The following is a 21,955-nucleotide window of genomic DNA, read 5'->3' on the forward strand; positions in this document are numbered from 1 at the left end:
CCTATTGTCTTGTCACTATCAGCCTGTGTAAAAAGTCAGTTTCTCTCCTGCTTGTAAGCTCCCCTCAAGTACTGGAAGGCTGCACTTAGGACTTCCCAGATCCTTCTCTTCTCCAAGCTAAACAAGCCCAACTCCCTCAGCCTGTCTTCATAGAAGGGGTGCTCCAGCTCTTTGATCACCTTTGTGGCCCTCTTCTGGACTTGCTCTGGCAGCTCCACTGCTTTCCTGATTTGGAGGCCTGAAATGCATTCATGGGTGGGTTGATTGGTTCCTGCTATCAAGTTAACAAGACCTCTACCTGCTTTTCTTCATTCCAGGCCTATGCTCACATGCAGCAGTAAGTTATTTTTGGAGGTAGCTGGAGGAGAACTGTGTGGGTTTCATGTGGGTGAAGGTGTCCTCCGCATTAAATTGCCATAATTCTGGTTCAGGTTGTAGGCTGAGAAAAGTGAGTAGGAGGGAAGCGATCAGCCTTTCCCCAAGTGGCAGCAGTGAATTTTACTTTTTCAGCAACTCTTCTGTTTCCCTGTCAGGAGCCAGCTTCAGGGTACTTCACCTGTGTCTATGTAGAGGTAATGTTAGCTTTTTAGTTTTCCAGAAAATTTATGATTTTTTTTTTTAAGATAGTAATTTTTAGGAAATGGCTAAGCAAGTTTCACCCATGGGTGATGGTTAATTACTTTGTGCTTATTGCTGATTTCTTGGCTCTACCTAATACATTTGTTGTTTTTGAGAGGAAAATCAGTGTCTTTTAGAGAGAGGCATTTAAGCTGAATCCAATGTATAAAGGAATTTGGTTGTTTTTTTTTTTTTTGTAGCCTTTAGTATGTCTGAGCTTGATATTGAAGCTATGCAGTAAGTTTAGATGTTGGTACTTTATGATGCACTTCAACTAAATGTCTCTCTCTTTTCAGTACGTGTCAGTGCTTCAATCTTGAAAATTTCAATTTATAGAATAGAGCAGGTTTATATATTTATTGATTCTGCCTATTTGCGTGTGCGCTCAGCACCCTCTCAGAAGAACAAACACATGCTAACTTGTTTAAGCATTCATCTGACTGTCTGCAGGTTTTTTTCTCTTTGAACCCTGTGATCTTGGTCTCTGCTGGGAACTCCTGGTGCCTTCTCGGGTATAAGAGAGTCCTGTACCCTCCATAGAACAAAACAGATAAACAACAGTTTGCAGGGCACCCTGCTGGTTGCATTACTTAAACACATGTGTTGTGATAAAGATAACAGCCCAAAAGTGCAGCATGCCAGGTGACTGCAGATCTGCAGCTACCAGCAAGCCATCAGCAATTAGGAAGAGCCTGTGATGTATAATTCAAACCCTAGGGTCTGTGAAGTTCACAGGGTGATGGATTGAAGAGTGCTAGATGCTTTAATGATGAAATGCTTGAATAGTAATTTGAAGAGAATAATGAAGGTGCCTGCAGAAGTTTACAGAGCAGAATTTAGAATTTTAGCTCATCAAGGTTATTTGGTTTCTCTTTTTTCTTCAGTAGTAATAGAAATAATTAAAAAATGATAATAAAATCTCATTGCTGATCAGCCTGATTGATAGTAAAGGCAATTGCATTAAATGTATAGTTTAAAAAAAAATTATTAAATTAATTACTTTCAGTCTTCTACAGTAACCTTAAGGGAGGGGGAAAAAAAAGTTATTTCTGATCAGAACTTTATAAAGTCTTACTTGTGAAAACTTGGTTGACTTTAACTTAATCAATTACTGTGTCATGTAGTTAACATGCAAAGTGATTTTAAGAACATTGAGCTTATATAATAACATTTGAAGAGGTTCTTGTTAAAATCATCCTACCTTTTTGCTTCCTCCATAGACTATAATGATTGAAAAGCAAAACAGTTAAACTTTTTTATTCTGTAATGCACTGAACTTGGCAAAACTATTTAAAGCACTAATTTACAGAAGCTGTAGAACAGAGGCACACTATTTGGTGGTGATGGATTAACTTGTCTTATACTATATTTAAATCCCTCAACAACAATTGCTAATATGTGCATCTGTTCTCACTGATGTATATGTAACTTAAACACTGGATAAATGATGAAGAAGAGCCAAACCTGAAACCAATTAGTGGAGTCTAGTATCCTGTGATTCGAGTTAAGGCTTTGCTCCCTTGAAGCTATGTCCTCCAATTGTTGAAAATCATAGTGTATTTTTAAAACTTCTTTTTCATTAATTTTGCTTAAAAATGAGAGGTTAAAAAAGCTGGAAACAGGCTTGCACTGGCTGTGTGGGAACTAGTCTAGGAACAGGTTGCTTCAGACAGAGAGCTGAGCAGAAATAGGAAGCAACCAGAGGACTGCACAGAACAGCAAAGGAGGAAAAAGACCAGAGGTTAAATGAATGTCAGCATGCACACCATTGGCAGAATATTGGCTTTGTGAAATGATGGAAATGATCTTTATAGAAATTGGGGACTTCTGCGTGTCCATTTGTGCTTCTGGTACAAAGACCTAAAAATACACACAGAGAATTAAAAGGTGGGAATGAAGATTTCTAAGAGCAGGTAAATTGTGAAAAATTGAAGGTTTGCAAATAATTTTCATGAATCAGAGAGAAATATGAGTGTAAGCTCTTCTCAATCAGTGATCTGTCTGTTTTTAAAAGACAACAAAAAAAGATGTGTATTTTCTTCCCTTTTACTGTGGCCAGCAGAAACCTTTGGTGTTGCTGTATGTATGTTTGGGGGATACCTGAGGCTCTCAAAGACACTGACAAATTCTAAGGGTGTTGGCAAGTAACCATCTTCCTCTTTGAGCCAGAGTCCTCGATGAATCCTTTAAATGTATAGAAGGGTGATGAGGGTTTGAAACTGGCTTTGTCTGCCTCGATTGTATGGAGCTGACCCCCAAGCCCTTGTACAGTGACTGCTCATGCTGGATGGTCCATCAGCTGTGTGACTTTCAGCAAAATATTCTCACCTAGCCTTGTGTGGTCGAGAATATCATAGCACATGTCTGGTGACACAGATGGATGACTTTGTTCTCTTGCAAGATCATCCAGAAAATCCCTTTCTCCCTCTTTAGCTGCTGGAATTACAACTTGCCCTCCCACGTGAAGGGGAAGGTGTGAGGCAGCTGGGCATTTTCTCTGAATAGAGATGCTGACAGTTTGTTGATCCACCAAGACAGCTCACTTGGTTTTTGTTGTTATTGTTTTGGGTGGGACTGTTTTTAGCTCTATGGAGAATTCTTGCAGATTCTGATAATACATTTAACACCGTTTCACACTCGTCATAGGGAATGTGTTGCTAATAGGATGGGACAACTCTCCTTCTGACAACCACTTAATTTCAGTTGTCTCCAGGGTCTGGTAGACCCATACATCAGCGAATGCAGCAGCAATTTGAAGAGAGGCTTTCATGCCCTGGAGCATGAAAGGGATGAGAGGTGTACGTTGTGTGCTGGTGGGGTATTCATGTAGTGATGAGGCTAAAAATTATTTCCAAGGCAAAAAAGCCTTGGAAAGCAAATACAGCAATTGTTAGCAATGGCTGGAGGGAAGGAGATGAAAGAATGGAGAAGAGCCTCGTGCTGATTCAGACAGTGGATTGCCATAGCAGTTCTGATGGAGAACCTCCAGCCTGGGGAGCATGCACACCAAGGTGCTGCTGCTTTCTGCAGGGGGTGCTTCCAAAGAATGGGCTAGCAAGAATCAGTTTGTACAACAAAACAAACAAAACTTTGGCTTCTGCTCAAGTGAACTTGAGCAGTTCTAGTTATGGATCAAACTTCAAGAAGAGCCAAATGCTGATCCATACAAGTATAATTATTCTCTTTCATTTGGAGTCTTTTCTTCTGGGTTATATTCAAAACTACTATAAACTTGTTTATAGGATTTATTTTATTTCCAGGCAAAAGAAGAAGGCTTTTTGAGTTAATAGTTCTATTTTGTTTTAATTAAAAAGGAGAAAGAAACCATGTCTCCTGTACATTTTCCTTAAGAATCTTCCGTGATGCAGAGCAGCTGCCCCCAAGTCGCAGTTTAGGATGACAGGTCCAGTGCAGGACAAGTTTGTATTAGAGAATATCAAGAGTAAGTGATATTCCTTTTGAAGATACAAGTGTTTGTTGTCATTTTCGCTGCAAACAGAATGCAATTTTGTTACAGAAATCAGAAGCGATTACAGATCTCTTACAAAGCCTGAAATTGCAGTTGTGACTTTCCTGCTGAGCTCCTTTTCCTTGGAAGTGCATAATGGGGGAAGGAATAAACCGAAAACGGCGCTCTCTGAGAGTCTATAAAGAACTGGAATAAAAAAAGGAAAAATAGTGCTGGAGGACAACTGTGCAGAACTGATGCTGGGGGAATTCTGTGGGGATCTGGGATTCTGAGATCAGCATAGGAAGGTGACAGCATTTGCTCCCCCATTGCAAAATGACGTGATGAGAATCATCCCAGCTACACTTCTGTAATACAGAAGGCCAGGTAGCAACAACTCTGTAAGCATGTATTAGATCACTGTATGTTACTTAGATATATGCCCTCATTGATTTAAGTGATTTTTTTTGCACTTTCCTTCATGTCTTCTAAGTTATTTTTTTCCTGCAGATTCAAGGTTCATTTTTAGTGGAAGATCATAAAAGCAGCATTTTGTTGGTTTGTCTTGAATCCCACTGTCCTGTGTCACAGGGAGCACCAAAATCAGCAGGGCAGAGCATGGTGCCGCCTGCCTCTGCCTCTAATTATTCTGAGTGTTTTATACATAATGAGCAGCTGCAGCACAAGGTCCTGAGGACACCCCCGTTCCCAATCCAAAATAGCCTGTTGTCCAGCTCACGCTACATTCAGGCAGGGAGAAAATCAGAGCCATGTTTTCTCACTTCTTGCAGGCAGGGGGGTCGTGACAGTTTCCTCCCTCCATTTCTTTATAGCAGATTTTTGCAGAATGTTGAGGAACGCAGGCTGCAAGTTGCTGTGCGTCTTCTGTTCCTTAAAGATGTGCCTGGCTGATGTGGGGTTTTAGCTGGCTGCAATATGGGCTCCCAGCAAAAATTTGGCATGAGCCGACTTGCAGGCAGCACAGATGTGGTGGGGATGTTCCTAAATGTGGGGACACATATCCTTTTTGCTGTAGTTGCTGACTTTGCCTGAGCCTCAACTGAATTTCTTAGTAGAAAATAAAAAGGAAAGGAAGACAACAGTAAACTGTGCTGTAAGATGCTATCATGAGGCTCAAACTTAAGCAAAAATTGATCGGTGAGGTTTTGCAGCCCCCGTGATCCTTCATTAACCACAGGGGTATGAAGCGAGAAGGGAAGACCAGAGCTCAGTGTGATCCTGGGGGTTGTTTGCTTTCATATTTGACCACTGTTAAGTTTTGTCTGCTCTGTTTGTGAGGGCTCTGCTGACCGGCTGCTGTCAGCAGGATTTTTTTCAGTTGCATAAGGACTGGGAAAACAGTCTCTGTCTGACTCTGTCACAGTGAATGGCTTTTAAGTTAAGCCGTGGCTGCAGTTATTGTGCTCTAGCTGTGACACTATAAATAAAGTTATTAACAGCAATATGTAAATGGGTTTCTATTTTTGTCTCCTGTATTGTTTGCAAAATCTAGGGCAGTTATTCAGTAAGAATCATCTGCTGTTTAGCACTGAGCCTACCAGCATTTGATGCTGTGTGGGCTGCTGCTTTCTTTCTTTTTTTTTTCCCTCCCTTTCTTTGCACTGGCTTTTAGAATCCAGCCCCTTTACAAGTTTGTTTATTGTGGTACATAAGAAATAGAGTAGCTATGCTAAGTGTTTTCAGGCTTCCAGAGAGTGACCTGGTATTTAAGAATAGAGAATCATCTCTTGATATCTGAACTACTGGAGCATTAAAAACAGTTCCAACAACGTCAAATACACCACTCCTGCTGTTTGCCTTCATGTGCATCTTGCAAATTCCAGTTTCTTCAGAAATCTGTGTTTCTTTCCACTCCCTTCCCATGGCTCAGCTAGGCCAGGTGAGTGAGGAGTGCTGCAGGAGGGCATGGACGTGTTGTTGTCCAAACACTGCCCTACTGTCATGGCTACTCCTGTCTGGAAGGGCAAATTACACAAATTACACAAATTGCCCAGATCCAAGGCATCTGTTTAGAAACCTGAATGCATCCGTGACAGGGACAGCAGCTGTATTGCTGTGATGCCTAACAGATACACTGCCCAACACATTTCTAGCATGGGTAAGGCATCAGTGGCTGAGGGCGTGCTCTGATTCAGTGCTTCACATAAGACAATTTGAACAAAATTCCTTCTGTTCTATGCATGTATTTAGACTCACAGAATCATGTAAGTTGGAAGGGACCCTTACAGGTCATCTAGTACAACTCCCCTGAAATGAACAGGTTTATCTAGAGCTCCATCAGATGCTCAGAGTCCCATCTAGCATGTCCTTAGATGTCTCCAGGAACAGGACATCCATTACCTCTCTGTGTAACCTGTGCCAGTGCCTCACCACCCTTTCTGGAAAAACATCTTCCTGATATCCAATCTCAGTCTTCCCTCCTTTCATTTGAAATCATTTCCCCATATCCTATAACAGCAGACCCTGCTAAAGAGTCTGTCCCCTTCTTCCATGTAGCCCCTCATTTAGAAACTGAAAGACTGACCTTCCCCACATCCCTTATAGAGGAAGCCCAACGTTCTTGTCCTGTGCCTCTTCATAGTTTCAGTAACAACCATGTTGGCTTGCAGGCAGGCTCCTGGTTTTGCATAGATGTAGGAAGAACTGACTCAGTAACTTTCCTCTGATTTTTATGGTCTGGGATGCATCACCATAAATATTTTTTAAACTGTCCCTAAGGTGGCTTCCTATGCTATAGAAAAGATCTGGTCACAGTCTATTGATTTTATTGGTATTAGTTCAGTGGTAAACTAATAACTGTTTACAGGAAATTCATTTGGAGATGGTATTTTGTGAATATTGCAAGTTGGAAGCAAATGGCTTAGTGAAATATCTTAGTGCATTAACAGAAAAATGAGATTTTCCAATGAAAAATGCAAGAGAAAAGCCATTTCTTTATATGCATATCTATTATTCCAGTGATGGCAATTATAGTAATTCTCTTGAAATCAAGTTAAAATTACATGCCTGCATCATTATGAGAAGAAACCACTGATTGCAAAAATCAGCGGAGATTTAACTGAAAGTTATAAAGAAAGACTTCCACATGCAGTGGGCAGCAATGCCTCACCACGCTGCCTGCTGCAGCATCTCCAAGGGGCTTCATGTAGATGTTCCTAGGATTCACAAGGCCAGGATTCACATTCCTGCTTTGCTGTGGTGTGGTTTTGAGCCTCTTTTTGCATCTTCTTTATATTCTGTGCTGCTGTCTTGGTGTGGCATTGCTTTCATTGTGCTAACGAGTGAGTATAAAGATTTGTGAGGTGCTTCCACACATGTTCATAGACTTGCATTTGTTTTCTCTGACTGCACAGCCTTCCTCCTAAGTACCTTTGAAGCTTCTCTCAGACACACACCCTTATTGCGAACATTGCTACTGGTTGTAACATGTCGCATCTTGTGAGCCATGGCTTTTTTTAGTATTCCTTCATTTTATCCATTACTTAATGGTGGTTTGTTTGAGAACTTCATATGGAAAATATAGTGGTCTGCTGTATTTTACAAATAAGGAAATTTGAGGCCGAAGACAGCTAAGTGGTCATGGGGTCAAATGAAGCGCTGGTGAAGATGAGACTCAGGGGGTCTTGACAGCTTGTACCTTGACCAGCATAATGAAACAGAAGTGCTGCAAATGCTTTATGATATTGCACATCATTATATTTATAACCTGAATGCCATAAAGTAGATTTAACACTACTTAGTATGCATGAAATATCACATTTATGCAAAGTATCTTGAATATGAGGTTGATTAGGGAGTGAAGAGGTGTGTGGAATTTAATATTCCTTGTTCAAGGATGATTTTTGCATAGAAACATGCGAGTTAGTGAGCTCACCTATGCTGCCTGCCTCCTAAGAAGGAGTGTTTTTTACTGCTGATATTGATTGTACAGAATGTCATTCTATTTACATTGCTTCTCCATGGTAGCTGGAGTTTTCTATGTCACCAGAAGGAAATGCAGGATTATGGCAGCTAAGTGTCATCAATCAGTTGCAGTGTATTAATGAATTACGTTTTAAAAAGGAAACAAAAGCCTTATATTTAAATTGTAGGCCCCATAAAGTTGGGAGAAATTTGCTTGTGACTTGAGCATATCTATTCATTAATTGTTCTTATCAGGTAAGCAGTATTAATATAGTGCACAATAACCAGATAACAGGTTCAATTTCCTGCAGGTTTTTTCCTTCTCATTTAACGCTGAAATTACAGTCAGTCCCACTTCTCACTGAACGCATCATGTGCTTTGTTATTGAATTTATTATCAGGTTTGTTTATTAATTAAGAACAATAATTGAGCTCAATAAATGGGCTGTACCATTCTCTTTGGTCAACCATTTCACCTTTCAGAGCGCACAACAAATAATTACGTCTTAACTTCAAACTTCAGTGTTGCATTGATGTTTCCCACTAAAGTGGCCATCAAGAAGCACAAGTGGTAAAATGTCTCTGTACACCTTGGATTTCTCTTTACATTTTCTCCGTGTCATTTTAAAAACACAACTGCTGTATTGCATTTGAAAATATGAAAGTGAGGAGACAGCGAGTCTGCGAGTCTGTTGACTGTTCCGGACAGGCTGGTAGGACTTGTGTTGCTTTGCTTCAGCAATTAGTGTTCCCAACAAATGGCCACTTCAGTGTTATTGATCTGGTAAGCTCCCAAACACTCATGGTATCTGCCAGTACAGAGAGCCACATTACTTGTCCATGTTCAGCTTATACTTGAAATATTTTGAGTATTTTTGTATAGTCTGCTCCCTTTGAAAAGAAGTTTGAAAAGAAGCAGACAGCTACAGGGAAGGCGTAGTTGCTTGTTTATGTTGTAAGTTATAGCATTTACAAGAGCTGCTCTGAAAGTAATGCTTTCTGTTTTATGATGTTGGCCCATCAGAGATGGGTGTTGGAGGTAGGGCAGTATAGGTTGTGCAGTATAGGTTGAACCTTCCCACCAGTGTTTCATTCCATGTTGTTGCTGATGACAGACGGCAGCAGAGGGGCAGTCTGACAAAATGGTGTCCAACATGGAACTGCCCTTGAAGCAAAAGCATGGAACTGAATTCCTCCATATGGAAAAAACTGCACTGACATTCATCAGTGCTTGCTGAACATCTATGGAGACCAAACAGTGGTTGTGAGCACAGTGAGGTGGTGGGTGTTGAAATACTGTGAAACAGTGGGTCACTTCTGCTGGTGAAGATTTCTATGAGCACACTATGCAGGCTCTTGTTCATTGCTGGCAAAACTGTATGGCTAATCGTGGCAGCTATGTTGAAAAATAGTGTTTTGTAGCTGAGAATTTGCTCTGTCACATAGTGTTATTGTGCTCTTTGTATCTCTTGTAGTTTCCATGGAAGTAAAAGGAGGCATTACTTTCAGAGTGACTCAGGTAAATGCTAATGTAGTGTTTTCACTATGTCCTCACTATTCAGAGGAAAAAGTGAAGAGGCACCAACTAACAGACTTGCAAGACAAATAAATCACCAAAGACCAGGATGCTGGGGAAGCTAGTGGAGGGAACGAAGACGTAAGGTTAGGTTGAAATGACCTCTGCTTGCAGAATTATTGCAGCTTTTCAAATAGGGAATGAAAAGGTGTTATTACTTGACTAAATATCCATATCAGGAAAAAACTGAAAGCTATTCGAACAGGTATAAAGAGCTCATTCTTTCAACAGTAAAGACAAGGAACTGAGCAATCTGTAACAGAAAGCATCCCAAACTATGATTCCGTACAGCTCATCTATCTGTCCCCTATTCATGACCCAGTATTTCATACACATGTGAAACTGTTAATTTTCCATGCCAAAACATATAACTCCATTGCCTTCTCTGACAACTGACTGACTGGCTACTGGCACACTGTTTGTAGTGTGCTTTATTTACATACAGCTGCGGTGGTAATGGATAGTCCCTTCTTGTAGGGCTCTCTTAGTTTTGACTTTCATCTTGGTTTTTGTTTTTTTGATGTCAAAATCCTGCCAAGAACAAAACAAAACAAAACAAAACATTGCTCTAAAGCCAGAAAACAGATTGCAAGAGCACTCACAGCAAAAAATATGGTTGAAGTTGAAGCATGACTTCTCCTTTTTCTCCTATATGCAGTTCTGAACTTTGGCTGTCTTGTGGGGCAGACGAATCTGAGATGTATTTTGGTGTGGATCAGGTCCAGCTCCAGTGTGGACAGAGCTGCCAGCTCTTTTGCACTGGTCAGGCAGGCCTGGGTGAGTCTGGGCTTGCTCTGAGCCTAGGAGATGTGGTCAGAGTCAGCCAGATCTGAACTGAGGCTAATGTGCTCTCCGCGTGGCTATTTATTCAGCTATTGAGTAGATAAGGCTACTTTGCACTGCGTATATCTTTAGGCTTTGCTTTCCTAAACTTCCTCAGAGCTGGAATGGATTTGGCTAACAGCTAAGTTTTTACGTAGGGGTTTCTTCTTGTCCTCACTGATCAGCAGTATAATATTCATTCCCATCAGCCCCTTCTCAGATACATGTAAGAGGGCTGAAGTTTCTCCTTCTCAATAGCCCAAAGTCTCATTTGGGCAGCTAGTATTTTGTTTTTTTTTATGTTCAGCAGACAGCAGCATGTAATTTGGCTTGTGATAAAGTAGTAATAAAATTCCTTCCATTCATCTCAAAGTTATCTGTAATGCGCTCCACCTATAATTAAGCTTGGTAGCCACTGTGTATCTTTTTTAGTTTTGCCTTCCCCAAATGGTTTTTCTTCCCAAAAGGCTATTTATTACTTTTGTTCCCAGTGAAGAATCAGTCTGGTTAAATATAGCCTGCTGAAATAGGAAAATCTATTTAACTTGAGATTTTTAGAGGGAGACAGACAGTAACAGGGGATTTTTTTGTTGGTTTTTTTTTTTTTGTTTTTTTTTATTCAAAATTAAAAATGCGTGCTGAAACTGCTTAGCTATGAGTAACTTCTGATAACTGGGATTGCTGCTCATACTTGTAGGCTGCAAACCTGTGAAGGTCATGGAAAAACTTTTCCCTGTGTGACTGGTGCTGTTTTCCTCTTCTGCTTGGTGAACTTAATTTCTTCTTATTTCCTGCATTGGCAGTGAAAGGCAGATCACGAGCATTGAGATGAGGAACACTGACCGTGGTGGGAAGTGCAGTGCCATTTTTCTCAGCATCTCTTGGGAGTGCTAGGAGAGGTAGATGCTCTCAGATGACAGTTCCCAGAAGCACACTGCTAAGCTGACGCTGCTAAATCCACGCTGATAGTTTGTGCCGGTTATATCCACCTCCCATCTGTGTTCCCCAGGCAGCTCTGACCTCCCCTCTCCCATCTGTGAACAAACATGGGAAAATCGAGTAAACATAGGGTTCTGGAGTTGATATCTTTGCAAATGAGCTTTGCTGTTGTTGTTCAGGAGCTCTGTGGATGGTGGTCTGCACGTTGCTGCTGATGTCTCCAGAGCCATCTGGTCTACTGCTTTGATGTCAGTTATTACACTGCCACCAGCTTCAGTTGGTATGGTACTGCAGAGTGAACTTCAGCAAAGAGTGTGGTTTTGGTTTACATTTGTGGCTACTCTGGATGAAGTATGGGGGCTTTCTGCATTTACTCTTAAGAAAGCAAGGAGAAGGCCTACAGTTTTCTAGGCTTTTGTTTTTGTAGGGTGTTGGGTTTTTTTGTGTGTGTATTTCATCCTGTCTTACTTCTTTCTTTCACTTAAGTTTTACTTTGCTTATCACATTATCACAGCGTTCATGTATGTATGTGCCTTCTCACCCTCTTCAGCAAGTAGAGCTAGCATGGTTGTGCCCAAAACAGAGCAGTCCAGCTGATCAATGCATCACAGAAGTGCTACAGCTCAATTAGAATAGGCAGTTTCCAATTGGAAATGGATCTTCTGATGGATCTTCTGTGAAATGACCATAAAAGTTCAGGAAAAAGAGAGATTATCTTTTTACTGCTGTTTTGTGGTGGGTTTTTGTTTTTCCCATGACTGAAGAAAAAGGAAATAAATATTTTAACCTCTGTTCTGTCTGACTTCCTGCTGTTCTGGAGAATATATTTTGTATTGCTAAGGCTAAGACCTTAGCCTGTCTCGTAGACATCCCTAGAGAGTTACGACTGACATTGTTGAGACCTGAGTTGATCTGGAAGCAACAAGCAGCCTTTGCCAGGCCCACCTCTGGGCTGTCCCTCAGTTCAGTGAGCTGCGTGGGCCACTTCCATCTCCCTAGGTGGGTCTTGCTGCTCTTGCTCAGATCTGGCCAGCCTGGCTGTGATCACTCCATATGGTATACTTTAGCCTCTGCTCCCTTTCATTTGTTCTTTTGTTACTGCTGCTGTTTAACAGTGGAGGGTTAAGTGTATCATCATGTTTTCTCACTTTCCAGGAGCTGAAATCTTTTGTGTGTATAGGATGGTAGAAGAGAGCACACAGAGATCCTCCATGCCATGCCATCCCCAAGAGGGGTATCAGTAGTAAAGAGAAGAGTGATACCATGTCTACCCTGGGTACTTCTAGATTAATTTAGCACTACATTTATCACGCTGAAGCATATGCTGTAAAACAGGTTTGGGGCTTATGCTGCTGGCAGAGAACTGACTTAAATAGATGTCCATGTACGAGAATTGACTCATTTATCAAACTGCTCAAGAAATGCTGCCCTGTGGAGGTACTCAAAAACCTCCTGGGCACAGTCCTGGGCAATTGACTGTAGGTGGCCCTGCTTGAGCAGGGGTTGGACCAAAGGATCTGCAGAGGTCCTTTCCAACCTCAGTCATCCTTTGATTCATTTGCTATTACAGGGCTCAAACCAACCCTTCAGCTGAGAGTTTTGTCATCTTCATCTCAATCCATCCTTCTTTCTCCTTGTTTGTAGCATCACTTAACAACTGGCAACACCAATAGTAGTGTGGTGTTGTAAAATAACAGCAGCACATTTGAGACATTATCCTTGCCACTTAGCCTGGTGAATTCACTAACATGCACATGCTGTGTCTACAGCAAATGACTTTCTCTTGTTATACCTGTACTTGTAAGTGCAAATTAGTGAGCTTGTATTTAATGAGTGATTATTATTTTATTTTGGTGCATTAAATTTTCCTTCTCTTTTTAGGCATCCTTCATTGCAGTTAAATACCATGGCTTTGCTTCACGTATAGTCAGATGCACTTCACTGCTTCTATAAGTCATTAAAGCTTACCAAGTCTGGGTTTTTGTTGTTTCCCATGCAGTGCCTGTGATGTTCGGTTTCCAGTAACACATGGTGTTTATATTCATGACTGGCATTACCGTTGTGATGGTGATAGGGTTTGTGTTTCTTGCCTTGCTTGATTTATGTTGTGGCTGGCGTACATGGCACGCACATGTCTCAAAATAGAACACAACTGTTTTATTGTTTTTACATTAGAAACACAGATGATTTAATTTAGCGTTTTGAACAATCCTGCATTTGCAATGAAACCTGGCTGTGTTGTGTCCCTCCTTTGATAACTCTATTAGCTTCAGACATTTAAGGCTGCACTTCAGAATCACTCTGTGTAGGTGTCTGTGGATTTTAAAAATCCCATGTGGTTTTCCTACTTCCCACTTTTTGCTTAGCTCTTCCTACCCCTTAGGTTCTTTGCTTTCTGCCAAGATCTCTCTCCTTTCCTACATTTTCGCTAAGAACTCTCTCCTTTGCCATCCAGAAAATGCTGCAATGCTTCTGCTTTGGGTGGTGCTAGCTGTGTAGTTCCAATGAGGATAGCCTGAATTACAGGAGCTGGTTTTAAATAGTCTACAGTGGCTGTACCTGAGATGCAATGGGATGGTGCTGGGCACAGACAGCCCCAGAAACTGGGCTGATCCCAATTGCAGGCCTCTGTGGGCCCTGCGTCATGGAGCAGCACCACCGGCCAGACAGGTTCCCTCTGCAGGCTCTGAGCAGCGGGGATGGTGACAGGATCTGGAAGCTTCTCAAGCTCCTCCTCATCTCTCTTCTCCACCAGTGTCATGAGCCACGGAGGGCAACAGCCACAAAGCTCAGCTTGCCTTATACAGCTGTGAAGTCTTGAGTCAGTCTTTGCTGGAAATAGGAGCTGAAATAGGAACTTAGGAAAGTATTCACCTCTACCCTGTAACACAATCTGGGGTACTTTTCAACCTAAATTAAACATAAATAATTTTTTAAAAACCTAGTAAAATCAATGTTAACTCCCCTTCTCTTGCCCTTCCTTCCCAGAACTATTTTAGGTATGTTGTTTTTTTTTTTTGAGGCCATACTCTAGTTAGTGCTGGGCAAAACCCAAATCAGATGATAACTGAAGTCAGTGATGAAGTGGAAAATATATCTAGAGCTCTGAAACCATTACAACACTTTAATTACTTGTGAAACTGGTTTTTCCACACAATAATAGCCTTCCAGAAGGGACTGGGACCCTCTGCTGATAATAGTTGCTGAAGCCCAGACTGCAGATTGTGTGGTCAATCCCTTCCAGTCAGCTTCATGTAATACTACTTCTAAACCACTCACTTATCTTACATTATTTCATAACTGTAGGAATTATGTCATTTGACCTTCTGCTGACCACTGTCATTTACCCCAAATTTTGGCACAAGGAAGGCTTATTACTGGCACTGTGCTCCCACCAGCAAGGAAATGCCTTGACCTCTGAAGACTGACAAATAGTCGGTTTAAGTTGTGCCCTTCATTACAATCATCCATCAGTAGCAGCAGTCTTCTCATTACTAAAGGTAGTCTGAAATGAAAGTCTGAACTGAGCTGTGGGCAGAGACCTAGGGGTAGGGGAGAAGCTTTGTGCTGAAGGCTTGTGATCTCAGTACAATGAAATTGCAGGAGTGGGAGATGTTCCTGCAGTGTCACAGTGTGTTGCATGTACAAGGAGACCTTACAGGGTCCTTTTTAAAGAAAAGTTCTGGCTAAACACAGATCACTGCCCTCTCTTTTCTGTGCCTTGAGGATATTTTCTGTCCCCTGCAGCCTTTGTGCTGCAAAATGGACAATGAGATCCCAGGTAGCATCTTCTGATGGTTCAGTTGCTTAGACAGGTGCTTGCAGAGGTCTTAATCTGTTTCTAATCTGCAGTGTTTAGCTGCTACCGCTGTGTTACTCAGCAGACATGGAAGAGGGCACCATGGTCACTCAGATAGATGCCTTTTTGTTAACCACAAAGTGCAAAGTCATGTGAAGGGATTACTTAATATGTAACCAGTTTTAAAGTAGGTTTTCGTATAAACAGCAAAACTCACATGCTGGATGGAGCTTTCCCTTATTGCCTAACACTATGTCCATGTTGAAGACTCTGAGGAGACTGGAAGCATCTAAAAAAGAACCGAGTCATTCCTTTACTTTAGATAAACCAAACATACTTTTCCTTGACTTCCCTCTCCAAAATGATCAAGCTGACTCTGTTAAAATTATTTTATGCGCTCCTCTTTCCTCAAACAAAACACTCACCCAGAGAAGCATCTGATGGGATAAATGTTGGCTTTCTAACAGAGGCATCAGGCAAAATTAACTTTCAAACACTGCTTCTGGCTCATGCACTTAATGCATTTTCGAGTCCCATCTTGCAACTTTTCAAGGCTTTGTTATCATAATAAACCCATTTGTAATTGCTTATAATTGCAGTTTTCAAGAACTTGGCCAGAGTGCTGCATGTGGGCCTGCAGCTGTCCTTGGAAGTCTGAGACTATAGGGTCAACCCAAAGGAGTAGCTACTGAATTCAAACAAGAATCAATGTATTGGTCGGCTGCAGAAGGTTGGAAGTTTCAGAAAATGTTGTAATCAGGTAGTTTAAATTTAAAAGGCCATGAATCTGTGCATAGGTTGGCTCCATAGGTCTCCATTGATTTCTTTGTTTACCTAGTTGAAAGTACTGCTGCAGTTTAACTCTGGGAAAATCTGATGCATTTATCTGGCAGGATAGTAATGGTGAAAGGAGGGGTCAGCCTTCAGTCATTTATCCATGTTTATTAGGGCACTACAGAGGCAGTGATTTTCTGAATGAGGCATGAGGAGGTGGCTCAGGGTGTCCCTGTGTAGAGTTTTCAGATATACCCAATGTCACATTGCGCCGTTTGCTCAATGCTTCTCCTGTTTTAACACACACACAAAAGCAGAGTGTGAACATGTCCTCAAGTGAAGAATTTGCTACTTGCCTTATGCTGGAATAGGAACAAATCCCCATCCCTCTGAATGGATGGGTTTGCATTGATTTTACGCATTTCTTCTATTTTGTCTTTCATGGGTGACACACAGTCCACTCTTGAAAACTTAGCAGTCATATTACAGTAACATTATGTAAATTTTCAGCTTGCAACAAGATACATTTTGTTACTGCTACTGAGGCTGGATGAATTTCCTATTTCTACATTGCATAAGAAAACATACTTAAGTTGCTTAGAGAGCAATATAACCATCTTGAAGATTTCAGTGGGTTTCAAGTGTATTTCTTTGGGAAGTTTGCTTCTGTTTGTAAATATGTGAAACACTGATATATTTTGTGTATATTTTGTCAAGTGTTTTTAAAAATGGCAAAGTATATTTTCATTCAGACATCCCTGCGTTCCTCTTTTGTATTTTTCTTGTACAATTTAACTTCAGCCTGACCAGCAAATAAATATTTAATGTGCTATGGTTGGTGATTTATTGGAGTTGAAATGTAGAAAAAGAGCATGAACAGCATGCCAGAATTAAAAGTGTTTTGGGATTTTTGCAAAAAATGCCTCTGAAAATGTTTTGGGTATTTTTGTCTTTGCTTCTTGTCTGAAGACATTACCATGAAATCACAGTTTTTGCAATTGCTGAAAACACGTCAGAATTTTATTTTACAAAGAAGAAACAATTTTGAAGTGATTGTTATTTACGTTTTTAATTTCTCTTTTCATTCAAATACAGTTTGTAGCTTCAGAGAAGAAATCAGCCACTATTAAAAGTTCAAATACAATAATATGTGACTTATGAGTTTTATGTTTGTATCAATATGCATGCATATATAAATGCTGTCTGTTTCAGATCTGTATGGACAGAATCTGGTGTTTGTTTTGCTGAACAGTTTCAAATGCAGCACGATGGCTTTCTTTGCAAATCAGTGTTTTCAGTGTTGTAATTGTTTCTGAGACAGAATAATTTCTGAGGCTCTGTGTATTATAGGAACTTTATGTTGTGGCTGCACTTTGGGGGGAGGGGGCAGAGGTGTGTGGTTTTCCTACAGTGGGTTTGAGAAATAGGCAATGTTATTGAGCTGACAGATGCAGGAATGTGAAGAAAAGGGTAAGTGTGCTAGGCTGCCCTAGCCATTGTGTAAGAGAGCCTAGCTGTTAATAATGGTTGGTAGCTTTATCCAGCACCTCTGGTTCCCAACATACTATACATTTTCTGTCACAGAGCAGAGGTGGGAGAAAGAAAGGCTGTGGGTTTTCAGCCCTTTCTAAACTCTGTAGAGGTTGCTCCTTTAGGGCTGGGACACCCCTATTTCACATGTCTACCCAACCCAGGACTTCTACCCCAGAGCTTACACAAATATCAGCAACAAATTTATGACACTTTCATTTTTTTTTTCTTCTCTTTTTTTCCCAAGCATCCTCTTTGCAGACATAGAGGGTTTCACAAGTCTGGCCTCCCAGTGCACTGCTCAGGAGCTGGTCATGACGCTGAACGAGCTCTTTGCCAGATTTGATAAGCTAGCAGCTGTAAGTTTTCTTTTATAATTCTGATATATTTTTTTTCCTGTTGCAAGAATGACATACTGTGCTGGTTCACTGGATTTCTGTAAATATTCTCTGCCCTAAAAGGCAAGCTATTGCAAGCATGAATATAAGCTGAATGCTTCTCTCTCCTTTATTATTATTATTTTTTTTAGGAGAACCACTGTTTGCGTATCAAGATCCTGGGTGATTGCTATTACTGTGTGTCTGGGTTGCCAGAAGCAAGAGCTGACCATGCACACTGCTGTGTTGAAATGGGAATGGATATGATAGAGGCCATCTCGTAAGTACCATATTCCCCATGGAGAATTTCAGAACAAATAGCAAGAAGATTCACTTCCAGTTAGATATTCCATGCATTGCAGCAAGATAACTAAGCCAGGGGATTGATGGCTGTAGAGTCCAATTGGAATAAGATAACAAAATGCAGTGAAGGTTTCACACAGAAAAACAGGTGCTTGAATCTGTTACAGCCATGTGGAGATCAGAGCTCCATCTCCTGATGACAGTGGCAAAGGTTACCATCACTGGTGGAAGTCTCATTCCCAAAGGATTCCAGTGAATAACAGAAATGTGAAATCAAAGGATTAATAATAACTTTATTAAATTTCAATCATTCTGTACTTATCTGTCTTTGAACCAGCTTTTTACCCATGGTACAACTCCTCTGCTAAGGTCTGTCTTTTTCTAGTTAAGCTTCTTCGTGTGTCCTGATACCAAGTAGGTCAGATTCAGCACTTTCTGACATTAGACAAATTATCGAGGAAACCGACAAGGTTGGTCTGACACAGAGACATATCCATGATGCTTTTTTTACTTTATTTCTACTTACATCTCCATTTTAGGATTTTTCTTTTGAATTTTTGTTCTGTGTTTGTCCAGACCACCACTGTCTTTGGGAAGTAACAAACATGAGACCTCTGTCTAGTAATATTACTTGAAGGATCACAAACAATACTGAATAATGATTGCTTCAGATGTAAGCTCTCACATGCCAGTACTTTCAGCATGTGGGGAAATGAGATCTGTTTGGTCATGATGAGTTTAGGCACAAAGTTCATTCAGCTTTGAATGGTAACTGAGCAGACCTTGATATCTACACCATCCTTGCTGCCTAGAGAATCTGCATCTTTTTCCTTTCTCTTCTATATTTTTCTTTGTGAAAGCATCTTCTAAAATATCTGCAGTACTAGCAGAGATGTCTCTATGCAGTACTCTTCTCATTTTCCTCAGTAAGTAGATTGAGATTTCACTTAATCTTGGGAAAGACTAGAGCTACGTAGTCTGAGCTTGATACAGTACATCCTTATAATTTGGATTTCTGCAAAAATGTAAATAGACACCCACAGTTCGCAGCATCATTTTCTCAACACAAATTCATAGTTTGAAGAGCACTGTTTTCAACTAGGAGAGCCTATTAAAAAAGCAATAGGCAGCAGCATTTCCTTGTTTTGCAACAATGTACGTTATTACTAGCTCTTATCTGGTCTAAACTCTTAACACTTTGCACTAGCCTCCTTTTGGGCTTTGCATGCAAGATGCAAAATAAAAAGAGTTGTAAGTAACTAGTTTTCAGTAGTCCTTGGAAGGGTGCTATTTATTCCACATGAAGTACAGTTAAGTGGCAGGTGACAAAGTGTCTTGTCAAACACAAGAAGGTTCTTACTGAACCAATCCTATGAAGAGAATTCTGTGTACATTAACCAGAAAAGACTCACTTTTTGCAGTAGCTGACTTGATGAAATCCATAGACCTTGACACACAACCCCCACAAGGCTGAGTAACACCTCAGATGTCTAGACTTCATTGATTACCTACACCCCACCTCTCCTTGAAATAAGCGGAGCTGAAGTGCACTTGATGCTTGCTTAAAAATAGCTCCTCAGCAGCCTTTGAAACTGGTTTCCCACTTGCTGTGGAATGAATGCGTTTAACAGTGTTATCTTTTAATAAGTCTGGAAGGTGTTGCTGTTTTCCTTCCCCCTGCTTTCCTATCCTCCGCCTACCCTAAGGGTCATAAGAGGTTTCACAGTTCAGGTAACAAATGCTTTGTTGGAACCTGCTTTGGCATGATCTCTGGAGGTCCCTTCCAACCCCTGCAGTTCTGTGATTCTGTGAAATATCTACTGAACATTAAACTGCGGGGTTCACCAGCGTTAGGACCTGCTTGTAGGCCTATTTCATCTGTGCACAACAAGAGCAGATCAGAAATTCATTGTATTCCTGATATAAATCTAAAAAATGAAAAGATAACAAAAGCAATTCCTTTTGTTTATGAAGGGTAACAAAGCTTATTTGCTTTCTGCAGAGTCTGATGAAAATCACCTTCTCATCCATGACCATACTGGGAAAAGTACCTTTGTCCTGTGTCAACAACATGGCTTGGCATAGGGTGCAGTGGGCTTTGTGGCTGTCATGCAGTGTGTTCCTCCTCCCTCCCCAGCACTGCATGCATATTATAGCTGCTCTTGTCCTTGTAAAGCTTATGGCTGCAGCTGCATTTTCATGACTCCAGTTCTGAATCCTTTCCAAAGTGATGTAGTTCAAGCTCTTTCAGTGGTACCTTATCTGTATGGAGCTTCCCTTCACTTCTAGGGACTCTCAGCAACTTGTTTATGAACTCGTTTGTTATTTTTATTAAAACAATGTATGTTGGTTCAGCAAGTAGATAATGAAATATCAGAAGATAGAGATTATAAGGAGAACGGTATTCTAAGTGTAGGGTAGGAGCTGTTTCAAAGAGAAAGGTCTTGAACATCTTTTTAAGGGGTGCATTACACAGTGAGGAGTGAATTAGAATCCAGAATTGGTCTATCTTTAATCATCGTTTTCAATAGATAAAGTTAAATATTAGCTCTGTGTTGATGTTAGGAAATTGGGAGGACTTATGTGTCCAAGATGGTATAAGGAATAATAAGACTCTGAAGACCAAAGAGTCTGAAATCTGGTAGGTACAAAGTATGACTTCATGCTGCAATGTGCTAACAGCTCAAAGGAAAGGACTGTCCTGTGTGATGTGGGTGAATTTCCCCATGGAACACGGGCATTCTGGAAATGGTGCCATTGACCAGCAATAATGAGAAGCAGAATTGTTCCGATGGCTTCATCAAGACTCTCCCCTACCCACATTCCTGAATATATGTTTCATGTGAAAAATCTTGAAGTTAACTTTTGCCCTAAAAGGGCAAAACCCACAAAGTATTCCAGCAGTCATTTGGGGAGTAAACAGAGCATCCAAGACCTCATTAAAATCAGAACTTGAGTATTTGTAGCAGCCTGTTTGGAGTAACTGCAATAGATGTGGTTCTCTGGTTTTGCTGCTCTGACTGTAGCTCTAAGACCCATTCAAGCTTTCCAGTGCCAATAGGGTATTTCACACACATATCATGTTTCATCTATGGAGCAGTTGGTGCATGGTGCTATACAGACAAATTAAGATCTCTGAAATCATTTCCTTTTTCTCTCTGAAACATGCTATTAGTGTTAATGAGTCTAAGTGCTGGCAGGTTATGTCCAGCTTTGGTATGGAAATCAGAGACCAATGCTTTACTCCTTTCACTGTTCCCAAAGATTTTTTTCATGATTTTTCTGTGAGTTCAGAGGGCATGGATTTACTCCAAGGGGTCCTATAATCTTATTAGTGCTCTGCTTGGTCAGTCAGGCCATCCAAATACAGTACAGTCTATCTGGTTTTGTTTTGTTGTCCTGTGGATGAGCAGCACTGTGTGTATGCATGAATAATATATAGGTCAGGATGGATGTTTGTGTTCTGGGTGCAAGCCCCTGCCACTGATTGCAGTTCTTAGTGATGTCTCTTTTCCTATATCTTTTTTCAGATTAGTCCGGGAGGTGACAGGAGTAAATGTCAACATGAGGGTTGGAATCCACAGCGGGAGAGTTCACTGTGGGGTCTTGGGCCTTAGGAAGTGGCAGTTCGATGTGTGGTCGAATGATGTTACATTAGCCAACCACATGGAAGCAGGGGGCAAAGCTGGGTAAGTTGCTTCATCAAAGCCATCATGCTCACCTGGGTGTTGTTTTCATGTCTGACGCTTCCCAGAGAGGTGTGGAAATGGGGGAAAGAGGTTTTGACAGTCTGTATACCTGCTGTAAAATCAGCTGTGGTTATAGTTTTCTAAATGTACGCAGAT

The 21,955-nt window shown here is 40.9% G+C and overlaps 1 protein-coding gene across 2 annotated transcripts in view; it reads left to right on the forward strand.

The window, feature by feature from the left end:
* Positions 1-21,955, forward strand: part of ADCY5 (adenylate cyclase 5) — a 198,266-nt gene that overhangs the window by 122,542 nt on the left and 53,769 nt on the right. For both annotated transcript variants that reach the window (XM_042877718.1, XM_042877719.1), the window contains exons 4-6: positions 17,678-17,789; positions 17,960-18,087; positions 21,641-21,799. In XM_042877718.1, the coding sequence (XP_042733652.1) occupies positions 17,678-17,789; positions 17,960-18,087; positions 21,641-21,799 (399 nt within the window). The remainder of the gene's footprint in view (positions 1-17,677; positions 17,790-17,959; positions 18,088-21,640; positions 21,800-21,955) is intronic.

Source organism: Lagopus leucura, unplaced genomic scaffold (genome assembly GCF_019238085.1).
Source record: "Lagopus leucura isolate 7727_CA_CO unplaced genomic scaffold, USGS_WTPT01 Super-Scaffold_100019, whole genome shotgun sequence".
Classification (NCBI taxonomy): Eukaryota; Metazoa; Chordata; class Aves; order Galliformes; family Phasianidae; genus Lagopus; species Lagopus leucura.